The sequence below is a fragment of the Phyllopteryx taeniolatus genome, chromosome 16 (assembly GCF_024500385.1).
Source record: "Phyllopteryx taeniolatus isolate TA_2022b chromosome 16, UOR_Ptae_1.2, whole genome shotgun sequence".
In the NCBI taxonomy this organism is placed as follows: Eukaryota; Metazoa; Chordata; class Actinopteri; order Syngnathiformes; family Syngnathidae; genus Phyllopteryx; species Phyllopteryx taeniolatus.
This window is the reverse complement of record NC_084517.1, coordinates 12758672-12785834: the sequence shown is the minus strand read 5'-3', so window position 1 is coordinate 12785834 and position 27163 is coordinate 12758672. Positions and strand designations below refer to the sequence as shown.

At 39.7% G+C, this 27163-nt stretch overlaps 2 protein-coding genes across 6 annotated transcripts in view; one reads left to right on the top strand and one right to left on the bottom strand.

The window, feature by feature from the left end:
- The window catches only part of csf2rb (colony stimulating factor 2 receptor subunit beta), a 38815-nt gene extending 20574 nt beyond the window's left edge, over window positions 1–18241 (bottom strand). The window contains exons 1-5 of one of the 5 annotated variants that reach the window (XM_061749858.1): window positions 18055–18241; window positions 10660–10706; window positions 1727–3099; window positions 399–587; window positions 3–120 (exon numbers count right to left, since the gene is read on the bottom strand). In XM_061749858.1, coding sequence (XP_061605842.1) covers window positions 3–120; window positions 399–587; window positions 1727–1733 — 314 coding nt within the window. In that variant the 5' untranslated portion in view covers window positions 1734–3099; window positions 10660–10706; window positions 18055–18241. Of the gene's footprint in view, window positions 1–2; window positions 121–398; window positions 588–678; window positions 1705–1726; window positions 4074–10659; window positions 10707–18054 lie in introns of those variants that run through there. The other 4 variants (XR_009784913.1, XM_061749861.1, XM_061749860.1 and 1 more) reach the window with 4 other exon arrangements.
- Window positions 7312–27163, top strand: part of pvalb6 (parvalbumin 6) — a 37236-nt gene continuing 17384 nt past the window's right edge. The window contains exon 1 of the mRNA XM_061749874.1: window positions 7312–7609. The gene's annotated coding sequence lies outside the window, so the exon portion shown is untranslated. The remainder of the gene's footprint in view (window positions 7610–27163) is intronic.

Sequence of the window (27163 nt, the reverse complement as noted above, 5' to 3'; positions counted from 1 at the left end):
ACCTGCTGCGTTCCGTGTGGAACCAGAGCTGCAGTGGTGCACGTAGGTGTGGGCCCTCCCACCACTTGCAGTAGACGTACGATTCATAGTCATTATGACACTGTAATAACTCCATTAACACTGCATGAGAGACAGACATTGTTCACTTAATTCACTTATTCCCAACCACTGTCCTGGGAGAGATCATCAGGGGGGCTGCCGGAAATTATCCAATTTCACGTGATTGATCCAAAATGTGTTATTTTAATATCGCCGTCATGTGGCATTCTTCAATTTCTGTTCAAGTGAATAGTCCTAGGATCATTAGGACACACAAACTCCTTCACCAGGATAAAAGCCCACTTTTAACCTAAATTAGTGCCTAACTATGTAAACTTGTAAGAGAACACATTGCTTACCGTTGCGTGAGGTGTCGGTGTCATGAATGATACATCCGTCTGGATGAGAGAGGAGAGTCAGTGGGGGGAGCACTAACCAAAGCAGCACCCAGAAAAGAGGCATCGTTCTCAGGTAAAGGCTGGTCCCCCTTTTTTCTTGGGGCTGGCTGGTTTCAGGAAAATGTAAGCACTGACAACGTGAGAAGTCCGCTGATCAGAAGGAAGTCATGAAGAAAGTCACAGGGAGTCAATTTACACGAAATCATGAAGAAAATTGTCACAACCACATTACCGCCCTTACTTCTCCTTTGAGCAGCCTGCACGCTTTAATTTTGTCAGCACACATTCGCTCGTCTGTTCTCAGCCACGTGTTAAATCCTGATAAACAAAATGATTCATTTGGGAATACAGCAACATAAAAATATCGACAGAGAATAGCGAGGGTGGCTGAATATTCAATATCGTGTGAAATTCACAAGCTGCACACTACCCTCATGTTAAAATATAGGCACGACTGGAAAGAACACCATCAATGTATATGGCAATAAATTCAGAGGCGATCCGTGGAAGGCCGCTTGGAACTGGCTGGTTTTTTTGTGAAGTGCTAATCGTTTTAGGCTTTAGTCTCCCTCCATCTATTTGCACATGGCTTTTCGTCATCGTGGTTGCGGGGGTTCTGGAGCCTATCCCAGCGGACGTTGGGTGAGAGGTGGTGTATATCAAAGGGAATGTAGACAAACAATTCCCACTCACATTCACAACTATGGACTCAGATTCAGAATATTCAATTATCCTAACATTAATTTTTTGGAATGTGGGTGGAACCTCAGAACTAAGGAAGCAGATGTGTTAACAACTGAAACTTGGCCTAGGCCTGCTTCTCACTTTTAAAATTGTGTTTCTTTATGTTTCTAATAATAAAACCCCCTCCCCCACTTTTCCTTTACTTGGCTGAATTATATTCATTGACTGTTATTACATTTGATTTGCGTTTTTGATTTGTTTCATTCCTAGAAATTCCATAAGAACTTCCACTGTTTGAAATCACCATATCAAAATAATCCTCACTTCTCTAAAGTGTAATCTGACAAAGAAAATTCCCAATAATTCCTCATGTCTAATTTGCAGGATATAATCAGAAATCAGGCATATTTTAGCCAAATCAACTAAAAATAATGCTAAACATATTGTATTCCAGAGTTGTATTTTGGCTGTAAAAAAGTTTCTTTTGCTATACATCCCCATGGATTATTGGTTTCTGAATATAATATTAGAGCATATACAGTACCTGTACTATTTTTGAACAATGACGACAATGAGGATGTGACAAAGTTATGTGAGAGACTTACACCACATGATGAAGACTTCTTCCCGCTCACCATTTTGCTTTCTTCCTTTTTCTTGAGAGTTTGGGGGAGTTTCCTCTTGTTGTCTACAGGTTCCTCTTTTCTGCCTTGGTGTAAACTTTTATTAAACGCTTAATCAGCCCTTTTAAAAAAAAACCTTATTTCATGTTTTTCACTTATGAAACATATTTCTTCCTAACAATTAAATCAACAAATGAATGGATATTTTGAGACCATGACAGTTCCTTCACCTGACTGATTTAACAATCACCAGATACTTCATTGCAGATAGTACAAGAGCTCCAATATAAGAGTTGTATCAAAAGTGCTATTTGACAGATACTAATGCTCAGTAGATACCAGAGAGACATCAATTTAACACACTGTAAAGTTTCAACTGAATGAAGCCTTTGTCTACATTTACATCGACAAGATAATAAAGATGCACAGTGAAAGAAAATGGGGTGGTTTCAATCTTCAAACTTGAAATGGAGAACAACAAGGTACAGCTACAAGTCGAGCGTACAAGAGTAGAAAGAGGCGAGGCAAAAAAAGAAATCAATAATGTGCGTGTGTCGCCACACTTCTTAAAAAAAGAAGGAAAAAAAAAAGAAAAAGAAAAGACATTGCTTTGATTAATATTTTCTTGACAACCGGTTCCACACAATTGTGTTGTTAACAATAGTGTTTATGTGTTCATTTATGTCTATGTTATTAACTAAATATTTTTACATTGATTATGTTCACACAAATTAAGTGTGGAACAAGTGGAAAAAATAAAAATATTAATTAAAGCCATGATTAATTGTTGATTAAATGTTTTTTCCCCCCAACATGACTGCAATAGCATGATCAAATTCCAAAGATGAACATTTTAAAATGTTTTCTGTTGTTATAAACATCTTTAATGAAAACCAAATAATTGTATTTATGTAGGAACTACATAACTACTACTTTAAATTTCCTAAACACTGAATAAACTGCAGGTGCCTATAATATGTTTATATTCATATAGATACAGATACAGAAGTGTTTCTACTATTTTGATGATTATTCAGCTACACAGAAGTGGCAAAATATAAGAAACACCACTCAGTATGATGCATTTTTATTCAGTCACCAAACACATATTTATTATCAACCTCTGTAATAAACACTGCTTAATGTTTCATATAAGAATTCAAGTCTTCTGCCACTCAGCTCGATTGAGTCTTTTTCTTATTCTTTGTCACAAGTCTCTGACTTGCACCTGATAAACACATGCAGTATCTGCAGCTTTTCATTCTGAGTCATGCCCAAGATGACCCTTTCCCCATTTCACTGCCTCATATGCCTGTCCATTGTCTTCTCGTGCTTGCTCAACTACATGATGACTCCTGAAAAGCAATTTCACACGTTTGACGACATGAAAATGCAACAAAACATCCATTCATCCTACACCACATTATGGTTGCGGCGTGTTAAATGGATGGCCTGGTCGCAAGCTAATCAGGGCACATTTAGACAAACAACCATCCATACTCACATTCACACCTACAGATTATTTAGACGCTTTAATTAACCTAACATGCATGTTTCTAGAATGTGGGAGGGAGCCGGAGTACCCGTAGAAAACTCATGCACCCCAAACCTCAGAAACGTAAGGTAGACATGCTCACTACTAACCCAAATATACACAAGCTATTAAAAATCATGTGTATTTTTCTCTGCAATCCATAACCTTGCAATTGTATTATTGGTACCATGCTGTGACAACAACTGCACACAGTAGCATTGGCTCAGGCACGCTGGGAAAACTAGAACTAGAGTGTGACTCTCTAGAGAGCTTGAGAAAAAATAAAGTTCCTTCTTCTGAAACAATCGGAAACTCTCAACAAAGAATATGATAATCGAAACCACGAAGGCGTGGTTTGGCGGTTTTCGGTCTTTCAAACATTCAGAGCTCTGTTTTCGTAGATGGTGTATGTGTGGCGCAGCGCAAATGTTGCCGCATCCTGATTTTCATGCGAGTGCGAAGCTCGCTGAGCGTTTGCCAATTTGGCAGTTTGGTTTTATAAATGTGGATGACACAACAATTTGAATTTTAGCAGCAAGTCCAAAGCAGTATCCATCATTAAAACTACGGGTAATCTTTATAATTTCCATTGACTGTTACTACAGTTTTAGTTGCAAGAGTGCATGGCAAGCAGAATTTTAACTAGCTATTTTCTGATAATACATAACAGACAAATGTGTGTCCAATTCAATTTTAGAACGGAATTTTATTGTACGGCTGGTGTAACTTCTACAAACAGGAGATGGATGTCCTAAATGTGGATAATCACCCAAGCGTCAGTCATATATATATATATATATATCTATATATATATATATATATGACTGACGCTTAGCTTAGCTGTTAATAAACTGTCAACTGTCAACAGTCTGAAATAGAAGAACAACATTTCAATGACTACGCCAATCTGCTGTTGTTGACTGATAGTGTCATTTTCGCGATGCATGGCAATATTCTTTGAGGCTGATGAAAATGTAATCTATATGAATGCAATCAATTTGGTGTGTGTGTGTGTGTGTGTAACAGAGAGCAAAAGAGAGAGAGACAGAGTTGAAGAGGAAGAGAGTCCATTATTGGACCCATGATTAAGAAAGGAGTGCTGTGAGCTGATAAACAGCAGGAGGAGGCAGATCTAACTCTTTTTATCCCGTCTCATTCATTTTGAGTTTCTTTCTATCGCCGCACACATACACATTCACGCACTCCGCAATATTGCCGTCACAGCACAATTGTATTCTATTACATCCCAATTTCACTTGAGAAAAATACATGGAATGGAAATAGCGTCGTGTCAGCCGTGGAGCATGCAGCCATTTAAAATGACGTGAACAACAGAACAGCCTGTATAGATGAAAGTCTTTCATTGTTCTCTAGAGCAAGTCTAGATGTCTTAAGAATGATTTTGAAATAAATTCTGCTGTTTTGCTTGAAAGAATACAGTCAGACTTTTATGGCCAGAGACACTTGGAGCAAGCACAGGGTGATCTGAGATGTTTAAAAGCTGACACAAACATCAACCGCAAGGTTGCGGGTGGGCCTATATTTCCTGTTGCCCATCTACCATAAAGTCTTTGCGATGCACAGAATAGACTACACTTAACAGGCCACATATACAGTAGACAAATAACAAATCAAACTCTCATTCACACCTATGGACAATTTAGAGTCTTAACCTAATACTGTATGCATGTTTTTGGAATAAAGGAGGAAGCCGGAGAAAACATGCAAGCTCCATGAAGAAGGCCGGAGCCGAGTTTCGAAACCCAAAATTTACAACTGCCTACATCTTTTTCAATGTAATATTATTCTTGTTACACTGAATTATAGTTATACACCATTATAATGCCTTTAAATTGTTATATTATGTACGTCCTACATTGGAAAAAAGTCTTTTGAATTTACTTAACTGGAACATACATCGGTTTCAAATATTAAAATGTGTTAAACGACCATATTCTATTACTTTCAAGGAGGAGAGGGGAAAATTACCTCAATTTGCTACATTTTAATCACGTGAAACCGATGTATTAGATCAAATAAAGTGCTTTTTTCAGTGTATTATTTGATATGATTGTGAATTTGTGATTACCTTTCTTTGCTGGTGACTCTATTAACATTTTGGACACATACTTCTCAAATATGGGTACTTCCCTGAAAGAAAGGGTTAAATACATACAACATTAATGTGTAAAGGGCTCTAACAATAAAATGAGGTTTGAGAGATGTTCAATAAGCATCTTACAATCATCATCTATTTTAAATTCAAGCTGCTACTGAATACACAGTGAATTTGACAGCTACATTATGTTACCCTTTATATATGATAACAAAAAAATCATATTTTTATGCTCACCCGTGACCCTAAACAGGACAAGCAGTGCAGAAAATGGATGGATGAATATCTATAAGGATTCCATTATCATTATCTCGCCGTGCTGCACTATTTGCATATAGTGGCCACTCATGCCAGAGTAGCATCTGCTCCATTTGCACACTGATTGAGGAGTATCTGTAACATTTGCACAACCATTGTCCCAGATTATCGCACTACTCGTCACACTCCTTGAAGTCTCAGTGCCCTTTGCACAATGGTCATTGCACCGGACTATTGCGATATTAGCCATTCGAACTGCTCTAAGTGCTAGAGGACTCTGCATCTTTTTGCACAATTGTTGTTTGTTGTTGTTTTTTGTCAATGTCTTTATGTCTCCAAAGTGTTCTGGAAATTGACTGTCTGTTGTACTAGAGCGGCTCCAACTACCGGAGACAAATTCCTTGTGTGTTTTGGACATACTTGGCAAATAAAGATGATTCTGATTCTGATTCATGATATACTGATGACATCATACACCATAAAACATCCATTCAATTTTTTATACTGCTTTTTCTCATTAGGGTCACAGGTGTGCTGGAGCAGCAGCTGACTTGAGGTGAGAGTCGGGGTACATCCCAGTCATGGAACGCCACACAGGAAGGCCGGAGCCCGGATTCGAACCCAGGACCTAACACGGCATAATGGAAGAAAAAAACAAACAAACAAAAAAACAAGCATTCTTTTGAATTCTTCTTCTTGTGTCTGGGAGACCAGAGGAAGTTTTTTTTATCTTTGGTTTGCATTCACTCAACCAATGTGACCTTGAAAAAAATGAATGTTCATCTACAGGAATTAAATCTACACCTCAGGATGAATATATATCCACGCTAGCAGTTTTGCAGCCAACTGAGACTTTTGAAAGCTTTCTTGCCTTAAAATGTGCAAATGCACCTCATGTGTAAGATAAGACCCCCTGGTGTCTTTGCGTGAAGGAGATTTGACCCGTAATTTGAGATCATTCAGATTTGTAACCTGGAGCCGTTTTTTATGCCTGCACTTTTTCAGTGCATTCGGCCTGATGCATTGTAAATGTCAAACAATGTCGAGGAGACATGAGGGGGGAAACAAAAGATTTCAGGTCACATGAACATCAACTTAAAGTTTGAAAGGAATAAGATGGATCAGTGATTTTTCATAATATCGTAATTCTCAATTCAATCTGTTCAACCTTTCGCTACTATTCGACACCCTTTCATTCCAGAGTACTTCTCTTCTCCCCTTCGGCCTCAGCATTCCATCATTTTAATCTGTCTTTTTAAACTATATTGATCCATGGATTTCATTATGGTAAAAATATCATGAGCTTTCCTCACCTCTGTCTTTTTTTATTTATTTTTTTACTCCCAAGGTGCAGTAAGTTATTGCTCCAATGTGGATACACTGAAACACATTATTGGATTACAGTGTGATTGAATGGACAGCTTTGTCTCCAGAGATGGGATACATGTGATGAGTTTAATTTATATATTTTCGGGAGGAGGTTCTGCTAATTAAATGTTTTTGACAAACCATTGCATTATTGCAATTAATTTTTATGCATTTTTACCCATCTGGCTTCCCCCCCCCCCCTTATTTAACACTCAACCCTTTCCTTCCTACCTTACACCATTTCTTCTCCATCTCTGCCTTCATCCACTTCTCTCCTCCTCCTCTCCAACATCACACGATCCCCTCCTATCCAAATACAGCGCTCCCTCCCTTTACTCCTCCATGCCCCTTTATCTCTCCCTCACTCTCTTTCTCCCCTTCATCTCACCTCCAGCCAGCCTCCTCCTCTTCCTCCTTCTAGATCGCATAGCATCCACTTTCTCTTTATACCTCTCATCACTTGTCTCGCAGTCTCTTTCTCCTTCTCTCTGTCCTCCACTTGGCTCGCCCATCAGCAGCTTTGCAGGCTCGCTGCTCTCCAACCGCTGAGGACTCAGAGGCACTCAGGAGTAAGTCTCTGTCATTGCAGGTAAGTGTGACTGTTGATCATTTAGTGCTTTTGGGGACAGACTCGCTGAATAAAACAAAGAAAGAAAGTCAAGGAAGAGGAGAAAGCTACAGTGCAATGATGTTAATGCGTAAATGGCATATTACGGAATAGAGTAAAAACTGATTTAAAAGACACAGAGGTAGACAATTGAGATGATGAAATGAGATTATCAAAAGTAAAAATTAAGGTATGGGAGCCAAAAGCAGTTAAATAAGTGCTGTAAGTGAATAGCAGCATATGACAAAATAATAAAAAAAATTAAATACGTGACCCTTTATCACAAACATAAAATACGAATATGATAACAGGAATGTTGCATGCTTCCCAAATGAAATAACTGCATGCTTCTAACAGCCAAAATCCCATTCACAAACCGGAGCTGAAAACTGGCGATGGTGATTGGTTCTCTGAAAGCTGTGAGTCACTGTGTGTGTTTGTGTGCGTGTGTGTGTGGGCGTGTGTAACGGGGGGAAATCCATTACATTCCTTTAAGAGTGCTGGTGAGTCTTCAGACACTTGAGTGAGACGTTTTTTTCTTTTACACTACACATATATTACATGGCCTGCAGTAGACATTGTAACCGTGTATGTATATACAGTATATGACGAGCGAGTGGCGGATTAAAACATTTTGGTATCATTGGTGCAGCTCAATATTGCAAAATGATTATTTTGCAGCAGAAAAAAAGCTCTTTTTGTCCCCTTAAATCTTTCTCAGTAGTTGCATCAGTCAATGCAACGCTACATTGTTGTATTCAATGTAGTTCCAATCCCCTGACAAAATCTGTCCTTCCGGAAGAACAGCTATATCCTGAAGGGCAAATACACTTCACATACATTCTCAGGTGGATTATAATGACTACCAGAGAGGGGATGAGAATGATCCACAGGCTGTTATTTAAGCCCATAATACATTTAGACCCCCCCAAAAAATTGCAGATTGCAAGTTATTTTAACTGCTTTGTGGTCCAAAAACAGATTTTAGACAAACAAGCGCCACTTATGCAAACTTTGTTTGCATATGCTTGGCCATATCTATGAAATTTAAATGATTAATTATTTAAATAAACATAAAAACACATGCTTGAAAAGCATATATATAAAGAGGACCCAGAATTGATGCTTGAGGAACACCCTATGCTTTCCGATGCAAAAAATGCATGTACTTTGTCTTTCATGTAGTACATTTAATGATTATGAAAATGTGCAACATTTTCATAATCAGAAACCATTCAAGATTGTCTTTGGGTCATAGAAACAACTACTTTTGAATAAATAATGTTTTATCTAATATATGGATGTAGTGTTGGTCATATTAAAATCCACTATTAAATGTTGTTGCCAGAACCTCATGTTGGATAGTTCATTCACAATAAGTTTGTACAGCACCCCCAACACACCACTGCCTTGCCCATAACCATCCATTTCTCCATTTTCTGAGCCGCTTCTCCTCACTAGGGTCGCGGGTGTGCTGGAGCCTATCCCAGCTATCATTGGGCAGGAGGCGGGGTACACCCTGAACTGGTTGCCAGTCAATCGCACCAATCGCAGGGCACATACAAACAAACACCCATTCGCACTCACATTCACACCTACGGGCAATTTAGAGCTGTCAATCAACCTACCATGCATGTTTTTGGGATGTGGGAGGAAACTGGAGAGCCCGTAAAAAACCCACGCAGGCACGGGGAGGACATGCAAACTCCACACAGGCGGGGCCGGGGATTGAACGCGGGTCCTCAGAACTGTGAGGCAGTCGTTCACCGTGCCGCCCATAACCATCCACACACCCTTTTTGCACCCCACCGCATGCCATCTTGCCTGATCATTGTCTGTTAAACTCACACAGCATAAAGCTTATCACCATTTCCCCGTTAGATACCAGTCAGGTGGAAGAGATGTTAACATGTCCACACTTGATTTCCTGGGGAATTCTGTAATTTAACAAGCTCTGTGGAGTGTGAAATGCCACACGTGATATAAGGCTCCCTGGGGAAGATGGCTGACTCTGTGACAGGAAGACATGAAGAGGGACAGAGAAATGGGGAGAGTTGAAACAGGTGTGGAATGGTGCCATGCAGGTGTGACTGCTGCTGTTCTTGTTGTCACTGAGGTGTGGAGATGCAGTAGACTTGAAATTTGACCTGTGTCAGTGGTCCAGGTGTTCCCTACTGAAGTTATTTTGACTATATATGGCCGACCTGATCCAATTAAAGACTCTGGCTGACAGCAGGGAGCTGAAAGGGGAGTGTTGCTAGATTGTGATTAGATATAGGACCTGTCACGTTTGCCCCTGACATGACACCTGTGATGCTCTTGTCCTAATTCATTCATCTTTATGCGCGTCCTGTTAGCCATATTGTATGTTCTGAGGATAAGTGGAACATAAGATGAATGAATGAATGAATATCACCACCTAGTGTATAGTTTAAACTCAAAGCCTACTATTGACCTATGTTCAAAAGCAGTTATAATCCATCATCCATCATGAGGAAAAAAAATAAAAAATAAAAACATTTTAAAAAATGCAAGGGCAAGCATATTATATAGACAGTAAGGGACAGGAAGTGTAAGAACCTTGAGCTTGAACTATACACATAGTCCATAAACAAGAACAGTGCAGCTCAGCCTCTGGATAGCAAATGTCATAGAGTTTATAAAAAAAACAAAAAACAAAAAACAAAAAAAAGTGTAATGGAAACGCAATTTAAGCATTTAAACAACCTTCAGACAAACAACTAGTTCCATTTTCCTAAAAACAAACAAACAAAACAATTACATAAAAGATAAAGACTTTGTATCACATTTTGTTCCTTTACTCTACCCAACGTTAACTGAATCATGACTGTAAAACCAAGGTACGTACCAAACAGTGATTTTGCACTTATACATTTATCTGGTTTTACCCTTACAACAGGCCCCCTGACGGCAACCATAATTACAATGTGGCCTGCAATAAAAACAAGTATGATATTCCTGACCGAGTGGCACCCATATTTGTGTCTGATCATAATATACTTATACTGTACCTTACTATGCAACACGACAGATTCATCCATTCATTTTCTTGAAGTACCTGAAAAAAAAACACATTCAAGTACTGGGAGAGTATAATAACTCCCCACAGCAAGGTCAGAGCTGATATTCCAACCCCAGAACTCACAAATGTAATTCAGAAGTACTAACCACCAGTCCACCGTGTCGGATTCAAAATATTTGTAACTTCTCTTAGATTGATGCTGTGCACTTCTATACCACTGCAACAACCTCAGTAATAAACATTATTTAATAAATTCATCTTTCCCAGTATCAATCCATTATTATCGTCATAGTGGCAGATTTTTAAATACAATTCTTGTGTTGGATCACTTGGTGGTGATAAAATTGAGCAGGCTTGGAGGAAATAAATAACATCTGTGGAAATTGTTTTTGCTGGTTCAAATCCATCAAGGCTGAGACCCACAGGACCTTATATTTTACACCAAGGACTTGACTTATAATATCACGATTGGTTGTGTGGTTTGTGTATTATTATTTAAAAACATATACAGTACGATTTACTCAATACTAAGACGGGCACCATGGCTGAATAGTGGTTAACACACATTGTGTGGGCTTTCTCCTGGTACCTTCCTAAACTTCCTTCTAAAACTTGCTATGTTTTTTGCAGTTAATGAGATTTTTCCCAGGACAAAATAGATTTTTACAGGGAAAAGGGATGCTTGTATGTGATAGCATTTAAGAGAGTGCCAGTAAAGTCAGTGGTCATATGGAAGTTAATTAGGGCCACATTTTCCCCATTCGTGTGCAAGTATATTTTATTTTATTTATTTATGATTATTATTTTTTTTTTACGCATTTGGGTTGCGCATCTTTTACCTACATGCATTCTCCCATAATGACTTCTAACACATGCAGTGTGCGTAACCTGGAAACCACCAAAGAGGGATAACTCATTAAAGTCTGGGACTGGCTGTAAATCATTGAGCATTTAGTTTTCCTGAGACGCGAATGCCATAGAAATCCATCTGGAAAATGTATCACACTTTAAACCTGGAATTAACTTCCATTTGGGATATATGTTGCGATGTGCACGCCGCTCGTCTAACAAGATACATTTTTTTATTCTGTATGAAGTAAATCCAATAAAAGTAATCTAATCACAATACTGTGTTTGTGGCTTGTTTGGTGGTCCATCATGGAAAAGCCAGCCGTTGTTTATCAGTGGGGGGCAACCAGAATGCGCTACAGACTGCGGGTGAGTCAAATGTATTTCACAACCGACATAGATCAAATAAAAACAAATGATTCAAAATGTAACTCACCTTTGCACTATTACAATGACTGCAGTTGTTGTAACAGTGAGGGGTACTTTCAAACAAACTCCAAGTCCGCAGCAGAAGCTGAAAAGCTATTTTTTTGCCAATGAATATGTTGACGTTTGGCCGTCAGCATAAAGTGGTAGGGAGACATTATGGCCGTTGGGCAGTCGGTGAGTGGAGCGTACCCACACCCTCAACACAAGTCAGCCGCCGCTGCGCTGTCACCGGGCTGTTACCGGCGCTGTCGAGGCAGTTAACTGAATCAAAACATGCAATATGATGATTCACCTTCACGGGGCACTAGACACTACAAACTCCGTAGTGTGAAAGAGGCAAAGTGATTAACCCGGTGGGTAGCTTGCAGTGTACATGCGTACGAGGGAGAATATGGCCATTAATGAGGTGAACCCTCCAGCAGTAGAAATGCCATATGATGTGTTTCTTGACATTAAGTAGACCAATCTATTAATAGATAGATACTTTATTCATCCTGTGAGGCAAATAAGATAATTAGGAATGCTTAAATAACATCTCTGTCCATTCCATTTGACTATTGTTAAAATTGCCAACTTCCTCTGGCATGTGAGCAGACAAGCAAATTGCACGATGCACTTTGACCTGCGAGCATAAGCCCACCTCGTCGCTATGCTTTCTCCACTATTTTGCCTGAATAATTAAAACAGCGTTCCCAAGCACGGAAGAGAGGTTTTGTCATGCAAAGCACAATTAACCCCGCTTTCGGGGCACTTGTTAAAGGACATTAATTAAAACGAAACGATAAGAGACTAAAGTGGAAGACAATGTATTTTTTGCTGATTTGACAGGAAGAGAATTTGGCCCATGCTACTGTCTTGTAATTGCATTTGGACGCTTTGCTTTCACTTTTGGGGTAAACAGCTGGTTACAAACACATAAATCGACAGTCACAGTGACATAAACTCGACCGATCTCTTACTGTAATATAACTGGCATTACACTATATCATTTTACATTCAAACCATCCCAACCGTTAATACTATCCTCTGTGTGGTCTTTGCCAAGGTCAAAGACAGATATTGTCTGTGGCAGATGGCATGCGGAAAAGCTTTGACAGGCTCGCTGATATGCAGCTTAATCAGTGAAAAATGTGCCTGACATGACCAGTTTGGGCCTTAGAATTGTGTGTGTTGCCTGCTGACGCTGGTAGAAGAAATTATTGCCGGCCAAACTGTGTGTGTCTATGTGTGTGCGTGAGAGCGAGAGAGAATGGTACCCGCGCTGCAATGGTGCCACGCACTAATAAGAACTTATGAGGGGGATCGAACAGCATGTAGTATATAGAAATATCTACCACTGCTGTTTGGCCAATTGCAGAAGTGATGTGATGGGGAGGCAGAACGTAATATGGATTGCAATGTGAGGTCTCAGGTGGTATTACCAAATTGCACCGCCTGCATTGCTTTATATATTTTTGTCTCTTACAGGTGCAAGACATATCCAGCAGATGACACTGTTTTTTTAGTTTAAAATTTGTATTTTAGAAGTCATAGAAAAAGTGCTGTCAGTGCCTAGTTTGGCAATTAAACTGCACATGGCAATTTTGGTCTGTAGCAGTGATTCCCCACCACATCAGCACATTAGTGTGCCATGAGCGATCATCAAGTATGCCAAGGATGACTATCCAATGTCACTTAATTGGTCTGAAAAGTATTTATTTACTACAAATAATGTGCTGTATCTTTGTTTAAGTATCTATGCTAGTGACGTATCGTGACTGGTAGAACAATGATACGCTCCTCCACTGGACGGCAGAAGGTACATAATTAACCTGTATACCCACATTTTGTGACATTTTTGTTTGGTTGTGTGCTGTGAGAATTTTTCAAATGTAAAATTTGCGCCGTGGCTCACTAAAGGTAGGGAAACACTGGCCTGTAGGAAGGCATTATCCATTAATTGAAAACTGCCAGCAGAAACTACTAGGGCTAGGGATAGGGTCGGCTCCACCCTACCATATGGTAGAAAATGGATGGATGGACGGATGAATGGACAGATGTATTGATAGATGGACAGATAGTGTATCACTCAAGTACTGCTTACTTTTCCAATTCTCCTCAAAGAAAACCGATTGATATAATCAGTTTAATGCTCTCAAAGATGGATTCGTGAGATTACAACGTTTGTTTTCTTGTGAGTCCATCTTCTTTGTAAGGTCACATGTAAACACAAACAAAGAAACTTCCAATGTTATCTGAAACAAATCACGTTCTGCCCTTGAGGCAGTATTTCCATTTATTTTAGTTTATTCTGGAAGGTGTTTCCAAAAACAGCTGTGACAAGAGGTCCAAAAGTTGATGCTAACTTTAGAGTGACACCAAGGTTCGCCCAGGACAAAGAGACTCAACTCATTTCTAATTAGAAAAGCCATGACCTCTTAAATGAGATCATTAGCAAAGCAACATTCAGATGGGAACTGTGTGTGAGTGAAAATGGATTGAGACTTTTCTTAATTTAGAGCCTGCTCTTCTTTTATTTCTTCTAAGAAAAAAAAATGAAAGAAGCTGAGGATGTGACCCATTTTGTCAAGGCCACTTAACGCCGTCATCACTTGGGAACCACAGTCATATTTATAGAATTATGCTTTTTTTTTTTAATAGTAAAAAGCATCATTAATTAGGTTCAGTGGTCAGTTGGGCATCAATCGGCATTCGTAGGTCAGACTCTGCATATTCTTTCAATGGAGATAATTGGTACTATAAAAAGTATAAAACTTTAAAATGGGTCATAAAAAATAAACAGGCACTTCAGGAACTTTAATATATGCAAATGTTAACAGAGGAATAGCGACATATTATGTGCCAGTGCATTCCCTTTACAATTTGAAAAGAGTCAAAAGTAATGAAAATTGGGAAAAGGAAAGCATGGGCCCTCATATTGAAATGCACAGTTATCTGAGAAGACTTAAAGCTAACGTGGAGAAACTAACTGTCAGCCGTCAAACAGGATTGCATAATCAACCTACAGTGTGAATGACAGCTAATCGCAATAACAGAGATTAGGCTAAGCATGAACCAGCAAAACAAGCATTCGCCGTGAACAATTTCCATCCATAGTCCCGCCAGCTTCATAACCTCAGCCTCATCCTGCTCCTCACGCCCGCACAGCGTCGTCCTTTCGCTGCTTTCAGCCGACCTTCATTCCTTAACACTCGATTCATTTAATCCATAATCCATATCAAATCAAGCGGCACCTCTCAGAATTGCCAGCTCGTATACTCGCTGCCGCTGATCGTAGCCTGGCAGAAAGACTATTCGTCAAAGTTCAAACTTAAACTGGAGTTTTTACCTGTCACATCAAACCTATTAAAGCACCACATTTTGGAAATGTTCTCCATATTCACCATATACACCTGAAATATTTGTGACGCTGGTAGAATTTCAGTTTGGTTGACTTGGAGTAGTAAATTTAGTAATATTATACATTATCAACTGCCATACTGGCATAAGCAGAAATTAACCAGTGTAATATAAAGCCATTAAATAAATTAAAAAAAAAACTCTTTAAACATGAGTTTGACTTAAATCGGGAATGAGGAAGACTAATAAATACTGATGCATTTACTGTACATACAAACTTACATACTTACAATGCATCAATTTTATTTATTTTTTTTTTTTCCATGAACTGCCACACAACTATGAAGGAAACCAAACACTAATCTAATGTAAAACTTTAAAACATAACACACTGATATAACACTTTACCTCTTGATTAAGTACCAAGCATATGGCGGCTTGAGCTACAAACAAACACGCTCACTCAGTGCTCCTTAATCATAAACAGATGGACGGCACCGGTCAGAGAAGCGCTATTGTAGCCCTATTAAGCCAACACCAATGGAACGCAAAGAGAAAGTAGAAACCTACCTAAATAAAAACAGTAACAGCCATAGACATTGCTTAACAGAAAAAACCCACTTCTGCTCACTCGTCCACATTGCGACTGGCAAGCATCATTGACTACCACAGCATGAAAAGTACTTCGACACTATCAGAGCCTTTTCTACTTAGAATGTGAGTCCTTCTTACTTCATGGTAAATTTGGGTGGATGTTCTCCTCTTCTCACATTTTTTTTTTTTGATTACCACCATGCTCCTTTCAGAAAAGGTATTAGAAAAAAAAGCCACAAAAACACAAAATGAGGAGCTCATGACATGCCCTCATGGCTAATATGATGGTGTTTTTTGCTTTTCTTTTTTTCTCGCCTCGGTTGCACTCCAAATTGTACAACTTTTTGGACTTTTAAACTTCAAGGTGTTTCATGTTATCCATCATTTCTGTTGGAATTCTGGTCATACTTGAACACCATCCCAGCCCCCCAAAAATGTTTGTGTCCAAATGTGTCCAAATAGTTGAGATGAAAATCAATACTTTCTGATCAGTGATCAAAGCCAGTTGGATCAAAGAAAGCATACGTTTCAGATGCCAATTACTCTTTTCATTTGCACTCTTTTACCTTCACTTTCTTTGGTAGCCTTTTAAAAAGCAGTCAAAGCTTTGATGTCACACACAATCACTTTCGGTCATTTTTGTCATTGTTGTTTTGTAATTTCTTTTGTATTTGTGTTTTGTATTTGAAGATTTTTTTAAATTATGCTTAGTAGAGCGCTAGTAAGAAACCTTTACAGCACAGGTGTCAAACTGGTGGCCCTGGGGCCAGATCCGGCGCAACATCATTTTATGTGGCCCGCGAAAGCAAATCATGTGTGTCGACTTCATGTTTCTTGTGAAAATACCAAAATTGGTGTCTTTACTTGTACAATGTTGAGATATTGCAAGCATTTTATGTTACCAATCATCTTTTTGACATAAATGTAATAATAGTTGATATTATATTATTTTTTATTGGCTTCTGATTTTAAAATTAGTTATCCATCAATTTGTTGTGTATATGTCATTATATGAGACAATATTTTATATGGGTTCACAGTCATAATGGCCCTCCGAGGGAAGAAATAACTACAATGTGGCCCGCGACAAAAATGAGTTTAAAGGCTAGGTAGAAGTGACTTTAGCATGTGAATGCCTCTATTCATTGTTTAACCCAGAGCTATAATTCACTTACAATATCTGCGTCTTTTGTGGCTTTATGAATGGCCGCACATTTAAGTGAACGTGACTATGGTGTTCCTGACTCCCTTGCTGCTGCCGATTTTCCATCCTCTTTCCCTCGCTTTGTAAGAAGACTGCTCGCAGCCACCAGGCCCGAGGTGCGTCCTGAGCGCCAGTGTGGACCGAGGCTCAGATTGAACACGGGAGTTTGTTGTATACGCCGCTGTCAGAGTGCGTGTCTTTGTGTATGAGCAGCGGAGGGTGCGCTGCCACCGCTCTAACTGCTTTCTGCTGCAAGGTCAGCGCTCCTACACTGCGCTCGCACACACACACACGCGCGAGCACACATACACACTAGCGGCGCTGCAGGAGATGAGTGCAGAGAGGGTGACATCTGCTGCTGCTGCTGCTGCTGATCAGGCATCGGTGGTAGGGTTAAAGATACATGGGAACACACATTTGTACATCCAATTGCACCGATGGGAGGTTTGGTTCTGCTCATTCGTGTTGATACGGATGCACTTGAGCAAAGAGCATACCACTATAAATGTTAATGGCGCAAAGTGTACATTGGAGTCACAGTAAATAGACACTTGCTGTCCTACTTCACGTCTACATACAGACAGTCCTAAACAATCATGTATCAATACGTGCAGTACTTGTGCTGCAAAGCACAAAACGGTTGGAACTAGAATGGCACCGAATAGCGCGCTAACCTCCACCATGGTTGAAAAGTTGAGAAAATTGTGAAACTGTGAGGGACCTATTGTACTGTTTGAGAGCAGGCCACACATCACATTTTGGGGAAAAGAACAACCACTTGAAGACACAAATATTTCATATTCATATGACAATATCTAAACTGTGCTCCCCACTGTCTCTCTTATTTAATGCATGCTGAGTGATCCATCTGTGAGTGATTACTTTGGACTCTGAATGGAGATGGGCTTAAATACTAAAGAGTTTAAACAAAACAAAACAAATCCTTCTTGGGATAAAAGTCAGACTTACCTTTGGCAAGGAGGTCATGTATTTAACAGGACAGCATGGGTTGGTTTGTTTGTGCAACTTCCGATCTGCAGTTTTTTCTTTCTTCCTCCAAGGACGTTACCAGTACATTATGATGAGAAGAGAAGACACACATGAATGGATGATCAAAAATGTAGAACCCACCTCTTTAACATGTAATCAAATGACCTTTTTTTAGGTGTATGCAAGGAGGAAGGGTGGCGTTGGGAATCCATGGTAACTCAACATTGGAGCCTTTCTTTTGTTTTGCATATAAAACACAGCGTAGTGCTTCTATAGCAAAATTAAATGTCACATAATCCTAAATGTTGTTTTATCATCAGTTTGACTTCCTGTTCCGCCTATTTAAGAGGTGTACGGTACTGCTGTTGTTTTTTTCTTTCCAGTAATTATTATTGCTGTTATTGTTATTCTTCTTCTTATTAGTAGTAGTAGCAATTGTAGTATTTAGTAACTTGTGTAACAGTGGTACATATTCCATATACAGTATATTAATTCCCCCTGGTAGCTGTTTTGCTCTCTCATTGTTGTCTCTTTTATCATTATCACATTTATTATATTATTTATTATTATTTGCTGAACAGCTTTGATTAGCTGATAAAGCAAGGGGGCATATTAAATAGCGTGAGTATATTAAGCTAGAGCGAACCCTCAGGTTACGAATATAATTTGTTTTGTGAACAAGTTATCTAACTGAAATGTTTTGAAAAAACGAGGTAATGTTTCCCATTGAAATGATTGGCACTGCAAATAATCCGTTCCAGCCACAGAACGATGCTATATTTACCTTATTTTGATCTCATGTGGGGAAAAAAATAAAATACTGTGCAATATAAAAATAGGTGAAAACACAATTTCTGAGGATAAAATAACAGTGGCTTTGCTTGCAAATCACTGTGCATAGTCTTAGCATTTTTGGATACAGTAATGTTTATGCTCACTGTGGTTACTGCTAGCCCTAAATGGCCACCACCTCCCACAATCCAGTGCAGCTTTTGTATTGCATTGTAGTGTGTGGTGGCCATTTTAGGCAACAAACTAAGCTAGCTGAAGCACAGAGCTAATGATGTTTATGCGGCGCGAGAAAAAGCACCAAGTTCTGAGTCTTCCACGGGCATGCCAAAACTTTTCGTAAACTGAAAATAGTATGTAACTCAAGGTAATTTTTCTTTTTAAAAAAAAAAAAGTGTTCATAAAACCAATTGTTCGTAAACTGGGTCGTTCGTAAACCGAGGCTCCATTGTATTTGCTATGTTGGTTGTTTGCAGAATTGACCTCAGTGAATCAAAGTTTTCAAAAGCCTCCCAGGTCCATCTTTATGTCAAGAATCTTAAACCACCCTCTAAACTGTGACTTGAACAACCCCTCCCTCTCTCCTCTCCTCCTAAAATCCATCTCGCCACTCCCGCCCCAAACGTGGTTCAGAATACAAATAAGTGTTTTTCTTTCTTTATTTGGGTAGGCGGTAATGCGGCAGCCCCGATGGGTGAATGTTGTCCACCAAGTAGAAAGGGAGGCTGTAATAAGGCGATGAAGCTGCTCCATTCACAAAAAAGACAAGAGGACAAAGAGGCTCAAATCGAGATATGGCGAGAGATTGCGAATACATTGGAAGGTGAATGGGACAATTGTGAAGAGGAAAGAACAAATTAATAAAAGGGACAAAAAAAGAATGAAATAATGTAATTTACATTCATGTTCCATTGAAAAAGACTCACAGGGGATTTAATGAGACGATGTGGTGCCTTATTTGCTATAAACCACAAAGGTGGAAAGTTGCTGAAAAGGCCAAACATTTTTTGATAAAAAAAAAATAATCATTATGAAATAACGTAAAAAAAAAAGTATATTCTAAATATCTACATCAGCTTCAACAATTAGTCTATCTAAATGTAGACTGCACTTGCATGACGCATGATTAAAATTGACGCAGGACTTTTCTGCGTTGGCGGTTTTGTGTTTCACTCGCAAATATGTTATCACTCTGCGTAACTGGACTCCATCAGTGAGGGAAAAAAACAAGGCCCATGCATCACACTGTGAGGCAGAGAGGCATGACGAAGACTGCAGCATTTGCAGATCAGGGAGGCGCACACACAGTTAAACACATACTGCACTGCAGCTTAAGCAACAATTACATGAGAAAATATTTACATTAAGAGTCTCGAAGATTAAAGCTACATTTTGAGGCTTAATACACTTCATTAGTTTTGCCACATGCATCCATCAGTCTTAGTTGCTTATAGTCTGTCAGTGCTAAGAGATATGCATTATTATTTGTACCCAACATAAAAGTTGCTTCAGTGTGTTTTTAAAAAAAAAATCTGGAATGATTGTATTATTTGTACCGAAAATAGGTCTGAATTGCCTCAAAGCATGCCAGACAGTCCAATAAACCTTGCGTGCCATGTTAATAGTTTGTGTTGTGAGTTCCATCTTCTGCCCTGTGCTGTAAGTGTGCATCCATGCATTAGGGCATTGTTGGCTTTTTAAGCTTTACTCTTTGTGCGTACTTTGGCAGAAAATTGGCTCTGGGGCTGTCTTTGCCTTACAAAAGTTAAGGACTCGAACAGGAGAAGCAGCCCGCCCACTGATTGTGGGAAAGAGGTCAAAGTCAAGTGCATCATTTAGATTACCTCAATTCTGTTGATGCAGCAAAGTGCAAAGAACACTGCAGAAGAGTGGGGACACCCTTTGCAGTCATCACTTGCTGGTCTTGCTGAGATCAAATTCAACTGTACTTGCGAAGAGATGCTAGGTGATAGCTAACCTTGCACATTGATACAGCATTCGACGCACACAGCAAATTCTAGAAATAGTGTTCTTTTGCCTGGTAGCCTGCACATTGTGTGCTGCATACTGTGCTTGGAGTTATTCCAAAGATCATCCTGAAGGTCATTGGTTATATATTCAATGCATTCAGATGTAGATTTCCCCCCGGCTTGAGGTTGTGAAACACTAATCTCACAGGGTGGTTTCACACCTGAAGTTTGCTGAATCAGCACATGCGTTAGGAAACGTTGTCTGTTCCACTCCTGATTCGGTAGACTTGTGTCAGAAAGTCAGAAATATCACACCCGGATTTTTTCCCCCTGTCAAATCTAATCAAACAAACATGACTGATGAACTCAATTTCATCATTTACTTTGTTTGTGACTGTCAGCAGTCCTCACAACAAGCCTCCACTTTTGAAATACAATTTTCTTAATAAATGTCATATTCAGAAATACTATGGTGATATATCTTCTCATCAATACCCTTCCAGAACAGTAATATTTAGAATTAAACACAGATAAAAAGAATTTATTTAGCCTCATTGCTGTACTGTATGGCGGCACGGTGGAAGACTGGTTAGCACATCTGCCTCACAGTTCTGAGGACTGGGGTTCAAATCCCAGCCCCGCATGTATGGAGTTGGCATATTTTCCCCGTGCCTGTGTGGGTTTTCTCCGGGTACTCCGGTTTCCACCCACATCCCCAAAACATGCATGGTAGGTTAATTGAAGACTCTAAATTGCCCGTAGGTGTGAATGTGAGTGTGAATGATTGTTTGTTAATATGTGCCCTGCGATTGCCTGGCGACCAGTTCGCGGTGTACCCCGCCTCTCACGCCCACGACCCTAGTGAGGATAAGCAGTACAGAAAATGGATGGATGGACTATATTTTTGTGACAGGGGTCAAATCTTGTTGGGATGGATCAATTTTCTCTGAGTTTGCAAAGACAAAAAGGAACTTTGATTCAAGTTGTTTTCTAATGCACCTTTGCTTTTTGAATGTTTCGGACCTCCCATGTTTCTCTAATGCAGCATGTAACAGTTTTTTACAAAAATTAACATCAAGCAAAATTGGAATTTGTTGACTTCACCAATTATGCGGACAACAAAGAGGCTACAGTACAGGAAAAATAAAATGCTGCTTGTGTGAAAGCACCTGTGTCAACCTTTCTCAGGAGACTAATTATTAGATCAGTTTGTTATTTTTTACATTTTTAAATGAGACATTTCATGCATTTTGACCTCACTGTTCAAGTGAATCCTATCATGGATCATCTGAAGGAACATAGTGGGTAAAACCTCTATTAAACTGCGTCAATATTGACACAGCAAAGACGTGTTCAACTTTTTTCGGGATGCATTTACCGCTTGACTCGCTCTTGTAGCTCAACGAGGGAACCAATATATTAGTAACTGTAAGGTGTCGTGCTACAGCCACAAACCCATTAATACCTCTGTGACCGTCTGTGTACAGCTCATTTTGTGTCTGCTCTGTTTAAGTAACACGTTGCACATAAACATGGAATGACATCCGTGAACTGAATCCCACTCTCTTACAATAAATAAAGTCTTGGGGCAGAATTATGAGAGCCTAAAACCTTGGAAACTATGCATGTTGATTTCTGTTTAGTGTTTAATGTGAATTTAATCTATTTGGAAGGAGACAGGAGACAGCAGCAGAGCATGGAAGTGCAGCTAGCGGAGAAAGTGATTGCTTGAGATGTACAATTTGTAAATTAAAATGTTTGTGAGAGTGTGTGTGCATTAATGCAAACATTCTCAGTATATATTTTTGCATGTCTGTAGCTTGGTGGACATTAGATTAATCATCTAATTTGACATTAGTTGCAGATTGATAACACTATTGTCTGACAAAGTGACCACAGATGAACCTTAGCCGACAAAACAGGACAGATTGTTTCCCTGGAAAGAGAGAAAAGGGAGGTTGATGTAGTGGTGAGGCTTAACTGTACAGTATGTCTCTGTGTGTGTATCTTCCTCCGGTCCTAATTCAATGCACTGCACCTGGGCTACAAGAGCCTGTCTGCTATTGCCAAATGATCCCGTTGGAGGGTGGAGGGAAGTCGCAATGGAGAGTTGCAGATAAGAGAGGAGAGAAAGTGAGAGAGAGCATAAAAAAATAGGTAATCAAGGATTTAGAGTCGAGGGAATAGGGGATGCAAAATTTGCCAGGGAGAGGGGAATGATGAGATCACATAAATGCGTTTTGCTAACAACAAATGAGTGTGTGAAATTTATGGATGAAGAGCTAGCGATGAAAAAAAGTGAGAGACAAAGAGTGGGGTGTTTTGAAGGGAGGGAGTAGATGGATGCAGAGGCAGCGAGATAGATGAGGGTGTTAATTGGGTTGCAAGGGAAGAGACGAGCTCCGGCACCAAAATGGCTGAAAAGAAATTACAAAGAAAAACAATTACAGAGAACGGAGACTGGGACAGGGGATGATGACTAACTGTAATTAAAATAGGACAAAACAAGGCTCTCACCATTTCAAAAACAACCTATGTGTACACGATACGGTCAAAAGTCATGAGCTTATCACTGCAAATTGAGTCACCATTCCATTTTCACTGAATGTTGATGAAGAAGTCTCTCAACGTTTTTTTTCTAATACTTGGGTTTTTACATTGAAATTAAATTAAAACATTTTTATTTTTTCGCTATTTGCATGCATCACAATTGATATCAAGACATCAAAATTAAGCAAAGTATGAGAACATTGAAATGGTGTGAGCATCATATTCGAAATCTCATCATTATGCTGTGCCCCGTAAAGTCGAGGTTATTACTGTTTTCACACTTCACTATTAACATTGGTTAACTTATTTACTACATGTCGAATAATAATGGAAACAGTTGGACTGTGGAACAGATTATTAATAGTATTTCCTATGGGGAATATTATATTAAAACCCAAGCAAGTCAGGTTCACTCAGTTTTGGCGGGTCAATAAAGGGTGGTAGGGGCTGCCCCGCCATGCATGGTGGTCACCATATTACTTTCCTTTGAGACAACCATCCATTCATCCATTTTAAATACGTTGAAATATATGTATAGATTATTAAAATGAGTAGAATAAATGGGATGTAGTGAATGATGAGCAAAGTTGTTTTTCTCATATGTGTTCTCTGAATAGTGATGCATTTTCCATCTTGGGCGCACAAATCAATGAATTGTTCACTGTATGTATAAAGCATCCAAAAATGAGGACTCCTACTTTAATACACTACTGTTTGCATCCCAGATGCACTAGTGTACTCTTTTGGCAGTCTAAATCATAAAGCATTGTTTACTTGCCCCTATCACTTGTTTTGTCTGTGTAGTAAATGGTCCACGGAGAACATAATTATCTTCAATTAGGGGTTGTTTTCTCCTGAATACAATTCAAAGCATCAGACGGTGTCAATTTTGAAAGAAATTCAAGGGATCGTCAAAAATTAGGTGCGTATACTCTAATATGTTTGGTTATATCTACACAAGCAAAATCCATACAGAAGCTACTTGAGATGCAAAGACACAATGGCCACCCATTGTGGTGTCCAATTTTGTCTCATCACACCTGAATGGACAGCGGCAAGTTGATAAAAATGAAGAGGGAAAACAAACAAGACCTTGATGGAAGAGATGGGCGGCAGCCAGCTAAGAGAAATCAAGATATGCGTTTTTCTCGGCAAGAAGAAAGGAAAAATAGTTGTCACCTTGACAGAGGAAGAAGAGATGAAGGGAATAAGTAGAAGATGGAATGATTTGGAAGGAAAGAATGAAGGAAGACAAAATCAGAAAATGAATGAGGCAAAGGAAAAGAAATGCTTGCACTCGGTTCCATCTGTCAGAAAGAAAATTGAAAATTCCTGCTCACGGGAAGGCAGCCCCTGGCTTGTTTGTGGTTGGCTACAAACATGTTTTCTCTCCTGTAGCATTAAGACTGTACTTTTGGGAATTGAGCATTCCTTCTATCTGAAATGAGGCCCCAGAGCTGGGATTAAAAATGGCCCAGAAGCCTGAAGAGAATGCAAATCACATATGGATCACCATACAGACTCTGCGTGGAGTTTGCATGTTCTCCTCGGGCATGCTTGGGTTTCCTCCAGGTTCTCTGGTTCCCTTCGACATCCCAAAACAAGCTTCTTTGGTCTCTAATTTGCCCATTAGTGGGAATGTTTGTTTGTCTATACTCTGGGCTTGACTTACAACCAGTTCATCACCTCTCGCCTAAAGTCAGCCAGGATAGACTCCAGTTATCTAATTTGGACAAGTGGCCTCAAAGTTATTTCCTTTACAGTTATATCAGTTTGCACTCCTCTGGGAAGACTTTCTACATGAAGTGGGAATGTGTGAGGGCTCGTCATGTTCTACCACACCAAACTCATCCACTTCCCTCATGCTCTTTTTTTTTTTTTTTTTAAAGCTATCATCATATTCTCACCATCAGCAATTTGTCTGTTTCATCACAATTCTTGCCAGCTCACTGCCTCCTATCCAGCATCACTTGCCTTTCCCAATTACCCCCCATGTCTGTCTCCACCACTCCTTCACCTCCCCCTTCTCTGTGCCCATCAACTCACCTGCCTCATCTGTCACCTCCGATTCCACATCAGGACCTTTCATCGATAGGCCCGCATCAAAAACTACTACAAGCCTCAAGTGTGCTTCAGTCACATTGCGGTATGAAGTGTGATTCAAAAGGAGGGCAAACATGGAGGAGAATTGTGTCGGGACCTAATAAGTGTGTCCAAATGCATGACAACTTTCATTAATGTAATCCAGTTTCCAAAGAAGGGGGGCAACGTGTTATGAATGAATGATCAACCAAAGCAAGGGTCAAGACTCTGCATGATTATTGTGCACTAAAAGTGGAATGAGGATTTTGTTTTTTTGGCACGCTAGATTGTATTTGGGAAGCACAGTTTACCTGGTGCCACACATAAACATAAACATACACACACACACACACACACAAATGCAAACATCCACTTATTAACTATAAGAAACCTTTGGTGCCTGGCCATCAGTACCTACCTCAAAGTTTAGAAGAACGTTGAAAATAGTGATCATTATATACCACACACAAGAAATTGGAGATTTTGGTCATCTTTGTAAAATTTTAAGATGAATCAAAAATGCACTACAACCTTTCCAGGTGAACTTAATTTGACCTTCTCTAAACTTTTGAAAACATGTCCAGATGTTCAATGTTCCAAGAACTTTTATGGTGTTTCACCCATAAATTGACTAAATCATTTCCAAGGATGGCCTCTTCGGCGCCTTTCTGTGACTCTTTTAGTCTCTCTGTTGCGACCTGCTGATGACACTCTAAGCTCAGTGGCCACTTCCCACTGAATCTTGTTTAAAGCCTTGCAATGGGGAGGTACAGTTGATCAATTGTTAGGCGTCATCTTGATGTCAAAATGCGAACAGCATTAAAAATAAGTCCATCCATGCATCCATCCATTTTCCGAGCCGCTTCTCCTCACTAGGGTCGCGGGCGTGCTGGAGCCTATCCCAGCTGTTATCGGGCAGGAGGCGGGGTACACCCTCAACTGGTTGCCAGCCAATCGCAGGGCACATACAAACAAACAACCATTCACACTCACATTCACACCTACGGGCAATTTAGAGTCTCCAATTAATGCATGTTTTTGGGATGTGGGAGGAAACCGGAGTGCCCGGAGAAAACCCACGCAGGCACGGGGAGAACATGCAAACTCCACACAGGCGGGGCCGGGGATTTAACCCGGGTCCTCACAACTGTGAGGCTGACGCTCTAACCAGTCGTCCACCGTGCCGCCTCATTACAAATAAGTAAAAATAATATCTAAATATCAATCCAAATGAACCAGGAAATGTATTGGTTCATTCATGAATCAAACACCTGTTGTGAATTTTGCCCTTCAACTCATCTTTAGAGGAATTGATTTCATTCTTCAGTTCGCTTTGACGCTGTATTTTCATAGATTTCATAGACATCCCGGTGGATTCTGATTTTCGTGCAAGCACAAGGCTCTGGGCGCATGTTTGCCAATTTGGCAGACTGGTCTGCGCCAAGATGGTGTTCCATCACAGTGAGGGTGTGTCCTTGGAGGTGTGTCGGGCCGGAGTGACAATTCGGTGGAAGAAAGTCAGTCTGAAATGCTGAATTTCATTGGTGCACAGGCAGATACTGAGGTCCGTGGACATATTTAAATCACTTGCTGTTATCACCAGCTGATTGTATATTTAAGAAGGGTACCCACTCATATTGTCTACTGCCAAACAGCCAAGAGCGGTGACAATGCTTCACTCATTCACAGATCGCTGC